Source organism: Ornithorhynchus anatinus, chromosome 5 (assembly GCF_004115215.2).
Source record: "Ornithorhynchus anatinus isolate Pmale09 chromosome 5, mOrnAna1.pri.v4, whole genome shotgun sequence".
NCBI lineage: Eukaryota > Metazoa > Chordata > Mammalia > Monotremata > Ornithorhynchidae > Ornithorhynchus > Ornithorhynchus anatinus.
Window position 1 is genome coordinate 8,560,742 of NC_041732.1, and position 13,111 is coordinate 8,573,852.

At 49.8% G+C, this 13,111-nt stretch overlaps 1 protein-coding gene across 1 annotated transcript in view; it reads right to left on the reverse strand.

Moving 5' to 3' along the window:
- Window positions 1-12,930, reverse strand: part of ANP32A (acidic nuclear phosphoprotein 32 family member A) — a 33,962-nt gene extending 21,032 nt beyond the window's left edge. The window contains exon 1 of the mRNA XM_029065520.2: window positions 12,725-12,930. Within this exon, the coding sequence (XP_028921353.1) occupies window positions 12,725-12,778 (54 nt within the window). The 5' untranslated portion in view covers window positions 12,779-12,930. The remainder of the gene's footprint in view (window positions 1-12,724) is intronic.
- Between the last annotated feature and the right edge of the window lie 181 nt (window positions 12,931-13,111).

The window sequence follows — 13,111 nt, forward strand, 5'->3', positions numbered from 1 at the left end:
AGAGGCAGAAGGAGTTAAAAGTGGGCAGCCCTTGTTTGCGGATTAAAAACCCCCAGAAAATGAGGATTCAAAATATCAAGCGAGAGACACTCCTTTAAGCTGAGTTCCCGACGGGAGTGCTGGTGAGTATATTTTTATACTCTGTTACTCTCCCTACTTGTAATTTTCTCAATCAGCTGTATGTATTGAGCGCTTATTGCGAGCAGAACACTGTTCTAAGCACTTGAGAGAGGACAATACAATTGAGTCCGTAGGCACAGTCCCTGCCCACGGATGAGTTCACAGTCTAGAGGGGGCTTTCACAGTCTTTCAACGTCCCCCAGCCCCATTTCTTTGTAAGCTCCTTGAGGGCAGGGATCAGTCTTCCTCACTCATTCATTCATTCAATAGTATTTATTGAGCACTTACTGTGTGCAAAGCACTGTACTATGTGCTTGCTCACTCTATTGTACACTCCCCCACCCTCAGTACAGTGCTCTGCACACAATAAGCACTCAAAAGATACCAATTGTATCAGTCGTATTTACTGAGTGCTTACTGTGTGCACCGCACTGTACTAAGCGCTTGGGAGAAAACCAAACAACAGAGTTGGTGGGCACATTCCCTGCCCACAAGGAATTCAGAGTCTAGAGGGGTCTTTCACAGTCTTAATTTGAGTCTCCCCATCCCACCCCTACCATTGTAAACTCCCTGAGCGCAGAGTTCAGTCTACTTGACTCTATCGTACTCCCACACCACAAGTACAGTACTCTGCACATAGTAAGTGCTCCAAAGATACCAATCCATCAACGGTATTTACTGAGCACCTACTGTGCGCAGAGCACTGTACTAAGCCCTTGGGAGAGTACACTGTGACAGAGTTATAACGGGGAGAGAGAGTGTTTGTATATGTGTGCTAGGAGAAGGGAAGAAGTAAGCAGGAGGAAGAAACCTGGGAGCACCAGAGATAAGAATTCCACACCAGATAATCTAGTCAATTCCATCCTTCTCACTCCCACCGACCTTCACTCCTGGAATAAGGAGCAACTTCCAAAAGAAGTTACAAAACCTAAGGGGACAGCTGGGGACCTCCTTCTCATCCTCCTCCTCCAGAGCCAGGACCAACTTCAAGCTTCATCCCCAGAGGCCTATCATCACCACCATCATTGAGGGTGTTTTTTAATAGTAATAATAATGATGTCTTTCATTGAGTGCTAACTATATGCCAAGCACTGTTTTAAGCGCTGGGGTAGATACAAGGTCATCAGGTTGTCCCATGTGGGGCTCACAGTTTTAATCCCCATTTCCCAGATGAGGTTACTGAGGCACAGAGAAGTTAAGTAACTTGCCCAAAGTCACACAGCTGACAAGAGGTGCAGCTGGGATTAGAACCCATGACCTGTGACTCCCAAGCCATGCTGCTTCCCATATTGAGATCTTACTGTGTACACAGCACTGTACTGAGCGCTTGGGAGAGTACAAAAGAAGCAGCAGACATGTTCCCTGCCTACAACAAGCTTAGTGTGTGTGTGTGTGTTTGTGTCCATCTGTCAAAGGGGGCAATCCCACTTCCGTGTTGACTGACCAGATTCATGGCCAATACCGGATCCTGGCTCTGCCACTTGTCTGCTGTGTGACCTTGGGCAAGTCCCTTAATTTATTTGGGTCCGTTACCTCACCTGTAAAATAGGGATGAAGACTGTGAGCCCCATGGGGTACAGGGACTGTGCCCAACCTATCTGGTACCTATCCTAGGATTTAAGATAGTGCTTGGCACATTTTGTTACACAAACTGATCAGCTCCTATCTACCCCAGCACTTAGTACAGTGCCTGGAACATAATAAGTGATTAACAAATACCATAAAAAAACCCTAAGGGCTGGGAAAGAATATCCAGCATTGAACACAGTCCCTGGCCACTATACACAAAGAAATTCCACTACCCACTTTGTGGGTAATCCAAAACCCTTTGTTTTATCTTTCTCTCCCCGCTGGTCACCTTTTGGTCATTCTCTGGTCATTAGCACCTCTCCCAGAGGGTGGGAAGAAGAAACAAAAGGAGAGGAAGCAAAAATCTGTCACATCTGTTTTGTTATGTTTTTTTAAGCCCCTCTGGCTTGGAGAAAGGGAGATGAAACTATTTGCTAAAACCAACCAAGTGTTGAACTGGCACAGAAACTCAACTATCTTTCCTTTCCACCCGCTCTACCATACACCACACAGACCCCCCCCCCCACACACAGCGCTAGGGGAGGGGTTGTCAGCTGGGGGTGGTATGATCTAATATCACCAAATCATGCGTGGAGGAATGCCCTCCCTTCTCATATCAGAGAGACAATTACTCTCCCCATCTTCAAAGCCTTATTGAAGGCACATCTCCTCCAAGAGGCCTTCCGGGAACAAACCCACCTTTCCTCTTCTCCCACTCCCTTCTGTGTCGCTCTTGAACTTGGATTTGCACCCTTTATTCATCCGTTCCCCCCGCCCCCCCCCCCCGGTCCACAGCACTTATGTCCATATCCTTAACTTAATTTATATTACTGTCCATCTCCCTCTCTACACTGTAAGCTCATTGTGAGCAGGGAATGTGTCTATGTTGTACTCTGCCAGGCACTTAGTATACTGCCTTGCACACATTAGGTGCTCAATAAATATGATTGACTAATTGGAGGTGGGCTTGAAGGCATCTACCCTCCCACATCTGGGGCCTTCCAGTCAATCAATCCATCAGTCAATACTATGGTGATGGTATTTGTTAAGTGCTTACTATGTGTCAACCACTGTTCTAAGAGCTGGGGTAGATCCAAGACAATCAGGTTGGACACAGTCCCTGCCCTACACTGGGCTCACAGTCCTAATCCTCATTTTACAGATGAGGGAACTGAGGCCCCAAAGTGAAGTGACTTGCCCAAGGTCACACAGCAGACAAGTGGTGGAACTGGAATTAGAACCCAGGCCCTTCTGACTCCCAGGCCAGAGCTCCATCGACTAGGCCACCAAGCACCTACCAGGTGCAGAGCACTGTACTAAGCACTTGGGAGAGTACGATATAACAGAGTTGGCAGACACGTTCCTCACTCACAATAAGCTTGTAGTCTGGAGGGGGAGATAGACATTAACAAAATGAATCAGTTATTTAATTTAAAGACAGGTACATAAGTGCTGTGGGGTTGAGGATGGGGTGACTATCTCCCCCGTTTAGACTGTGAGCTTGTCACTGGGCAGGGATTGTCTCTGTTGCTGAACTGTATATTCCAAGCGCTTACAGTGCTCTGCACATAGTAAGCGCTCAATAAATACTATTGAATGAATGAATGAAATGCTCAAAAGTCAGAGATTCAAGTGGAGTCCACTTGGAGAGGGGCATAATGATAGCCAGGTGGCACCAAGAATGGAGGGGAGACCCCCCGGCCCCCAACACCAGTCTCAGGAAGGCAAGCACCCTGCATGACGTAGTGGAAAGAGCATGGACCTGGGAGTCGGGAGGTCATGAGTTCTAATCCTGACCCCATCATTTGTCTGATGTGTAGCATTGGGCAAGTCATTCCATTTCTCTGTGCCTCAGTTACCTCATCTGAAAAATGCATATTGAGACTGTGAGCCCCAGGTGGGACTGGGACTGTGTCCAACCCTATTGTTTGCACCATGCCTGGCACATAGTAAATGCTTGTGTATATATATACATATCTATAATTCTATTTATCCATATTAGTGCCTGTTTTACTTGTTTTGATGAGTATATATAGCTCTAATTCTATTTATTTATACTGTTGCTATTGATGCCTGTTTACTTGTTTTGATGTCTGTCTCCCCCTTTCTAGACTGTGAGCCTATTTTGGGCAGGGATCGTCTCTCTTTGTTGCTGAATTGTACTTTCCAAGCACTTAGTACAGTTCTCTGCACACAGTAAGCGCTCAATAAATATGACAATGAATGAATGAATAAACAGGGACCCCCCGCCCCACACAATCCAGATGTCACTCTTGGAAATGCAAGCAAGGGCCTCAAGGTCTATAACCTAGCAGAGTGGATGAATAATAATAATAATGACAGCATTTGTTAAGCACTTACTACGTACCAGGCACTGTACTAATCGCTGGGGTGGAAACAAGCAAATCAGGTTGGACACAGTCCCTGTCCCACATGGGGCTCATAGTCTCAATGTACATTTTACAGATGAGGTAACTGAGGCCCCGAGAAGTGAAGTGACTTGCCCAAGGTCAGGGCAATGGGGAGACCTCCCCCATCTGTACTACTAATTGGGGTGCAAACCTCCAACCCCAACGGGATCAGCTTAAGTCTTAGTGGACGGACGATCAAACTGCAAGTGGGTCGATCTACATTCTAGTCACTGGCCCTCGGCTTTTCCAGCTGTAAAATGGGAATAATAAAGCTTGCCCACACTTGCTCCGGAGGAAGGTGGCAGCCAAGATACCTTACGTCATAACGTCAGCTCTAGGGAGGTAAGGTGCTAGGTGAACTGAGGCGTTATGCTACACTTAGGACGGCACGGTCCGTCTTTGACAATCCTTCCTCCGATTAACCTGTGAGAGCGGACGATAAATTCTCATCCCTCTGTCCCTTTAAAAAAACTGGATGGGAGAGATGTAAAACCAGGAAAGGGAAACTAAGAAGAGGAGGCAAAGCGTGTTTTCCTTTGCCATTTCAGTAAGGGATTATCGGCAGCCTTAAAGGTTTTTATTTTACTTTTATGTCGTTGATATGGATTCAAAATCTGGGATTACAAGATTTAAAACTCAAAACCAGCTGCACATTAATACATACTCTTTCAAAGGAGAATTGTCACATATTATGAAAACTGGTAGGAAATGAACTCTGAGAAGTTGATTGTGTCCACAAAGCTTTTTTTCTTTTGCTTACAGGGGCTGATTACCCAACCCCTTTGCTTCTCCCCCTTCTCACTCCCATCCCCCTACTCCGAGTTTGGTTTTTTTTAAAGGTTTTTGTTAAGTACTTACTACGTGCCAGGCACTGTACTAAGCATTGGAGTAGATACAAGTTACTCAGGTTGGACACAGTCCATGTTCCACATGAGGCTCACAGTCTTAATCCCCACTTTGCAGACGAGGTAAACAGACCCAGAGAAATGAAGTAATGTGCCCAGGGTCACAGAGCAGATGAGTGGCGGAGCCAGAATTAGAACCCAGGTCCTTCTGGCTTCCAGGCCCATGCTCTATCCATTAAACCACACTGCCTCTTTTCTAGCCTTTACACTATGCATCGGCCCCCTCCTCTGAAGCTGGGCAAAAGGAAACGAAACTCAAACCTACCCACTTTGAAACTTGTTCATAGAATCATTATTATGATTATGCACTTATTAGGCATCAAGCACTGTACTAAGCCCTGGAGTAGATAAGAGCTAATAAGGTCAGACACAATGCCTCCCATTTCTTTAAGAGCTTTAGGCTTGCTTGTTTCTTTGGAGGAAGGAGGGAAAAAAATAGTATTGTTAAGCGCTTACTATGTGCCAAGCACTGTTCTAAGTGCTCCTCCAGCTCCAGAAAAAGGGGCCTCTCTGGACAAGCCCTCTCTGACCTTTCCCTCGGGGGTATAGCTGGGTCCCAGGAATCCTAGGAATCAGCCAATTCTCCATAGTAATGAGGGGTGGGGGAGGCAAGAAAGAAATCACTGAGAACCAGATGGCCTAGCGGACTGGACTCGGTCTTCGGAGTCAGAGGACCTGGGTTCTAACCATGACTCCACCAGTTGCCTATTATGTGACCCTGGACAAGTCACTTCTTTGTGCCTGTAAAATGGGGAAATGGGGAGTCAATATTTGTTATCTTTCCTAATTAGATTGTGAGCTCCATACAGGAATGGACTGTGTCCAACCTGATACCCTGTATCTACCCCATTGCTTAGTACAGTGCCTGATACATAGTAAGTGCTTAATAAATGCCAAAGAAAAAAAAAAAAGCAGTGACAGCAGGGAAATGGCCTTCCCCCATCTGCATTTCCTTGCAAAATCAAAGACCCCTTGCATTGGTAGCAGCCTTGAGGATTTTTACCTAAACCCTGGCCTTCAGATAGGGCTTAAAGTAAGCTACCAAAAAGGTGAATAATAATAATATTTAAGTACTAACTTTATGCCAAGCACCGTACTGAACTCCTAGGTAGATACAGGATCTGGTTGGAACAATTTCCTGTTCCCGGACTATGTAAGAACAGATCTTGAATCCATTTTTATAGATGAGGGAAGGAAGGCTCAGAAGTTAACTGACTTGCCCAAGGTCACACGGCAGGCAAGCGGTGGAGCCGGGATTAGAATCCAGGTGTTCTGACTCCCAGGCTTGTGATGACTTTAAAGATTTCTCAAAAGAAGTCTTACCACCTCTCTCAACCCTCTCAACAAGATTATCTTGTCTCCATCCCAGCACTTAGCCCATAGTAAGTATTTACCAAATACATTTAAATAAAACACTGCGCTAAGTACTGTACTAAGGGCTCAGTCTCAATCCCCATTTTACATCTGAGGAAAGTGAGGCCCAGAAATTGACTTACCAAATGGTGGAGCAGGGATTAGAATCCAGATCCTCTGACTCTCGGGCCTGTGCTCTATCCACTAGACCACACTGCTTCTCTATTCGCTTGGCATGTAATCGCTGAACAAGTACAATTATTAGTCTTATGACCCAAATCCTCCAACTCTCACACAATTCAAGCAAATCGGGTCAGACACAGTCCCTATTCCACATGGGGCTCACAGCCTTAATCCCCACTCTACAGATGAGGCCCAGAGAAGCAAAGTGACTTGCCCAAGGTCACACATCAATCAAGTGGCAGAGCTGGTATCAGAATTTAGGTCCTCTGACTCTCAGGCCCAGACCCTCTCCAACAAAGCTCATTGAGGGGCGGGAACGTGTTCGTTTATTATGGTACTGTATTCTCCCAAACACTAAGAACACTGCTCTGCACATAGTAAGTGCTCAATTAATACGACTAAATGAATGAATGAACAGGCCACGCTGCTACTCTGGTCTCACGCTGCCAATGCGCAGTATCACAGTGTGTTTGCATTGCAGCGGACACAAGCAAATCGCCCAGTTTCGTTTTTCTCCTGATCCACAAAGACTATAGAGAAATAGAAGAGGCACTACCTAGAGCGTATCAGCCGCTGCCTGATCGGGTTTGTTACTGCGACCTCCAAGTGGCTTTGACTTTCAAGATGGAAAAGCCTGCATGGATCAGCATCTTCACCTAATAAGTCACCCTGCTTTTGGAGGTGACCCCCACCTCAGCCAATACAGCCAATACAGCCAATACAGTCGATTAGACTGTAAGCCCGTCAAACGGCAGGGACTGTCTCTATCTGTTGCCGACTTGTTCATCCCAAGCGCTTAGTACAGTGCTCTGCACATAGTAAGCGCTCAATAAATACTATTGAATGAATGAATACAGAGGATGGTCTCTGCTCCAGTAAACCCGGGAAGCGACTCCAACTTGTTACCCTTTAAAACCTAGACTGTCTTTTTTTATATTTGTTGAGCGCTATGGGCCAGCCATGCTACTATGCACTGGGGTGATAATAATAATAATTATGGTACTTGTTACGCACTTACTATGTGCCAAGCACTGTTCTAAGTGCTGGGGCAGAGATACATTAACCAGGTTGGACACAGTCCTGGTCCCACATTGGGCTCACACTCTTAATCTCCATTTTTTACATTTAGTAATTGAGGCCCAGAGAAGTGAAGTGACTTGCCCAAGGTCACAAGGCAGACACGTGGTAGAGCCGGGATTAAAACTCATGGCCTTCTGACCCCCAGGCTCGTGCTCTATCTACTGCACCATGCTGTTTCTCTAGGTTAGACACGGTCCCTGTCCCGCATGGGGTTCACAGTCTTAATCCTCAGTTTAGAGATCAGGGAATTGAGGCCCAGAGAAATTCAATGAGGCACCCCAGGTCACCCAGCAGACAGGCGGTAGATCCAGGATTAGAACCCAGGTCCGTCTGACTCCAGGCCCGGGCTCTATCCCTAGACCTCACTGCTTCTGATTCTCTCCCCTCCACTCCTGGCCTAGTGGAAAGAGTGTAGTCGTGGGAATCGGAGGACCTTGTGTTCTAACCCTGGCTCCACCACTTGTCTGCTGTGTGACCTTGGGCAAGTCACTTCATTTCTCTGGGCCTCAATTACCTCATCTGTAAAACAGGGATTAAAGCCTACTCCCTCCTATTTAGTGTGGGACTGGGACTATGTCCAACCTATCTTGTTTCCACCCCGGCACTTGGTACATACTAAGTGCTTAACAAATACTTCTAAATCAAACTCTGTGCTAAATACTATGTACTGTGCTGTACTAAGGGTTCGGCCTTAATCCCCACTTTACAGATGAGGTAACTGAGGCCCAGGAATTAAGTGACTTGCCCAAGGTCACCCAGCAGCCAAGTGGTGGGACAAGAATTAGAATGCAGGTCCTTGGACTCCTAGGCCTGTACTCTATCCACCAGGGCCATGCTGCTTCTCTATGCACTTGGCATGTAATGACTGCTTAACAATTATTACTATTATTAGCAAAATCTTCCACCTCTCACACGACTTTATTACACACACACACACCCCCATCTCCAAGAGAGGAGCCGTTTTATGTGGGGAACACTTTATTTACACAACCAAATGCTGGGAGAACCAAACATTTCAGAGGCTTGGATTTTTGATGAACCGAGCCTGGGAATCCAGAAATTCTTTGCCCCCAAACAATGCTGATATTTGAAAAACTGACATAAGGATGTCTGCCTTCTGAGCTAGGCGGGAGGAAACCTCGATCGTGATATGGTGATCTGGTTTAAAGCTCTTGACCCTTCAATTCTGAGAATACTGACCGCCCCAGATGGGGGAAAAATGGGTAAGGGGCCTGGTTCGTCTTAAAACACGGAGGCGTTCTGCTAATTAATTCATTCAATCGTATTTATTGAGGGTTTACTGTGTGCAAGGCACTGTACTAAGCGCTTGGGACAGGACAATAGAACAATTTTCCTGCCCACAATGAGCTCACAGTCTGGGGGGGGAGAGACATTAATATAAATAAATAAACTAGATCTATACAGATGCATACATATAATATATACACACTAAGACAGAATGCCCACCCCAGGGAGGCCCATTCCCTCCCTCTGGAAGTGGCCGCGGGGATCTTGGAGGCCATTCAAAAAGTCAGAGGCATTGGGAAAAACACCTTTTTTAAAAAAACAAACCAACCCCAAACCCCCTTTAAGAAAAAAAAAAATTACGACCCCCCTTCCAGATCGTTTCGGCGGAAGTGTTTCTTTTAAAACCCAACTATGAGAAAAAGGCCTTTCTTCGAAAACGGAAAAACAACGTTGAAAGTGTGTTTTGTTTTGGATTACGAGAATAACATTTTTTTTTTAAAGGCGCCCAAATCGTTTCGGCTAAAGTGGTTTTTTTTTTCCTTTTTAACTCCACTATGAGTTTGTTTTTTTAAAAAAAGGCAGATGGGGCAGAAGTGTCTTTCCTTTTTAAACTGAAGTCGGTTTTCGGGGGGGCGGGGGTCGGCTCGGGAGAAGGGCGGGGTCGGAGGTCAGGGAGCCGGGGGGGTCGGAGGTCAGGGGGTTTAGGGGGGGTCGGGGACGGTTCCAAGTGGGGCGCAGAAGGCGGGAAAAATACCAACCTCCAAATTTAAAGAGGCAGCCGCCCCCTCCTTTCCCCTCCGGGGAAAGGGTCCGGTCCCTTTCGAGATGGCGCAAGGCTTTCATGTCGTCCGTCCCCCTCCCTCCCTGTCCCGGTCTCCCTCTGTCTCTTGGGGGGGTCGCTGGATGTCTCTGGGTCTGTCTGTGTGTCTCTGGGTCTGTCTGTTTGTCTCTGGGTGTGTGTGTGTGGGTCTCCCCGCCCCCTCCCCTGTGACAACGGCCACACTGACAAAATGGCAGCTCCGAGCGCCGCCGCTCACCGGCTACACACACCCTCGGCACGCACACACCCAGCACACACGGTACACACACCCGGCACACACTCATGGTACACACACTACACACACACACAACCCGGTGTCCCCTGCGCCCCCCGGGCCCAAGGCCAAAGTGGGGTCTGAGGGTCTCGAAGGCCCTTAGGCCTCCAAAGGAAAAGCGCGCGGGCCGTGGGAGGGGGAGCCGGGGCCCCCGCAGACCCCGGACCGACCCCTCCCGCCCTTCCCCTTTCGCAGCCCGCTGGGGCCCGGGGACCGAAAAAAATGGCTGCTGGTCCTTGCTCGGCTTCCCGGCGCCGGGGACCAAGTGGAGAGAAGGGTCTGGAGGTGAGTCTCCCACCCCATCCCACCGCGGCAGGGGAAGGACCGGCCCGCGCTGCAAAACGCCACTCCCGCCCCCACCCGCTTTTTCCACCTCTCATTGTCCCTTATTCCCCCTCTCCCCCAAAAAACGGGCCGAACCCCCCCAGCTCCCCGACCCCGCGGGTTGGGAGTCTCCGGGGCCGGCGGTGTTTATATAAGAGGAGGGAGGGGGGCGTGAGAAACCCCAATCGACGTCCCCACTGTCAACCCAGGCTCTCCCCTCCCTCCCTTTGTCTGCGCCCCCCATCCCCACCCCGCCTTTAGCCCCCTCCCCACCACGCACACCCACGGGCTCTAAGTAAAGTTGAAATAAGGAGTGGGTTCCACCAAAAGGACCTGGCCCGCTGCCATCCGGGGAAGGGAGGGAGAGGAAGGGACGAAGGCAGGGTTCCTCCCAGCTCGGAATAATTCCTCCTCCTCCTCCTGCCCACTCCCACCCTCGCCCAGTGCCAACATCGACCGCCCCCCGACCATTTGGGGAGTGTGGGGGGGCCCCAGAAAGGTCCAAGGGGGGCGACCCTCCAACCCTGGGCCCGGCCGCCCGGCCCATGACATCATGGAACGCACCGCCCAATTGTTGGAAGGACCGAACAGCGGCCAAACACAGTGCTTGGCACAGGGGAAGCGCTGCACAAATGCCATCATTATTATTACCAACATTATCATTATTATTATGACAAAAAAAACCCCAACAAAACCATCACACACACACAACTGCGCTATTAGGAAGGAAGGGGTAAAAGACATCTTGGTTTCCAAAGTCCAGGCCGGGCTGGAGGGGAGCGGGTCTCCCGGGGAGAATGGACGAGGTGGATTAGACGGGTTGTGTGGTTGTGTGTGTGTGTGTGTGTGTAAGGGGGGAGGGAGCAGAAAAGGGCGGCTGTAAGGTCCGCAAACTTCTCAACGCGCCCTGCTTCAAAACGACACCAAAGCAGCGCCAATCACCTCCAATCAGTGGTATTTACTGAGCGCTTTCTGGGTTTAGAACACTGTACTAAGGGCCTGGGAGAGGCCAATGTAAGAGTTGAGAGACACGTTCCCTGCCCAAAGACCTTACAGTCAGAAAGGGGAGGGGGGCTACAAAACGCACAACACCCCCTACCCCATATCCCCATCGCGGCGGTTAAAAGAGCCCCATCCTCCCCCCCGCCCCCATCACCTTCCCCTCTCCTTGAGCGCGTGTTTGTGTGCCTTTCTGCACGATGCTCCCAGTTTCCATTCTCCTAAGTTTTCTCTCCCAGGGTCACGATCCATAAAAGCCAGGCCGAGGGAGGGAGGAAGGAAAGGAAGAAGGGGAGAAAGAAGGGATCACCCCCCCCCCCCCGATGATGGCTGTTTTTTCTGGGGTCCGCACGACTTTGGACATCGCCACCCTGGCCGGCGGGTTGCCCGGCCAGCCGCTGACTATTTTCGTCCTAACAAAGTTTCTTGTTCTCGCCCCTTCGGCCAGACGTTGAACGGCGAAGCCCCGCGTCCCGGCCCGGAGGAGAGGAGGAGGTGGCGGAGGGGTTGCAAGGGCAGGAGGGATGGGCTGGACGACACCCTCACCACCCTCACCTCGATTTGAGGGGTGGGCTTGAGGTGGGCAAGGAAGGGAAACGTGGGAGGTCGGGGGGAAAAAAGCTCCTTCTGCTTTCCAGAGAGTCTCGGAACCTCGCTGGGGCGTGGAGGAAAGAAACGGTCCTTACCGATGAAAATCCCATTTTCCTCCTACTTAAAAAGACACCCTTGTCAGCAGCTGGAGCGAAGAGGGGGCAGAGGAGGGGAAGGGGAGAGAGGAGGAGGAAGGAGAGAGAGAAAGGGCGCGTTCATGAGCACTACAAAGTTACAAATATGGCTCCCCCGTCTGTTGCCTGATCACTGCAAAGAAACGAAGACGCACTTTAAACTCAAACCCTTCCCAACTCGGCTGCATCCTCTCTCTCCTCCCACCTTCTCTCCCCCGGGGGGCTCCTAACCCAAATATCAGGAACTCAACCGGATTCGCTGAGCACAAAACTTATTGTGTTGGGGGGGGGTGTGTGTGTGTGAATTTTTTGTTGTTGTTGTTGTTGATAAATTCAGCAGGCAGCACCCCCCCGGTTTATCTCCAGCTAGGCAGTCCCTGGAGCAAAAGCTGGATCGGTGTTATTTTTATTTTTCGCTTCTCCCAGGCCCTAACGCGTGCGCCTTCTGGCCCCCCAATGGGGTGTCCACACACACACACACAAACACACACACTCATGCATATATATGTGCACACACATACACACACACAGGTAGTCACATATCAAGGGCAGCAGCAGTGAGAGCATTCATGGCCACTGGTGGAGACCTCCCCACCTTGCAAATCATCCGTAGCTCGCCTCCTTCACACCTCCCCACCACCTCCCCCAAAAAAACCTTCCACCATCCCCCCCCCAAAAGTGGAAGATTTTTTTTTTTTTTGCCAAATGCTCACATCAGAGGGCGTCCTGTTCCGCAGCTCTAAATGAATCCGTCTCTTCATTTCCATGTCTCGCTCCCTCTTTGCAGAAGTCCTCCCGCTCGGGCTCTATTCAATCAATAAACCCCCGAACCCACAGCAGCGCGTTTTAGGACTTTGAAGGCTCAACCAGCTCGGCTCCCTTCTCCAGCCCCCAGCTCCCGCGGCGCACACTACCCTGCTGGGCGCGGAGGCGGGTCCTCGCGTCCTCCCCCCTCCCGCCCTCCGGGCCCCAGAGCGGCGGGGGCGTCGACCAATGGGCGCGCTGCGCCGCCAGGCGGGGCCCAATAGGAGCGCGGGTGGGGGAGGAAGGGACCAATGGGCGAGCGGCGGGGGGGGCCCGGCCATTTGGAGGTGCCGCCC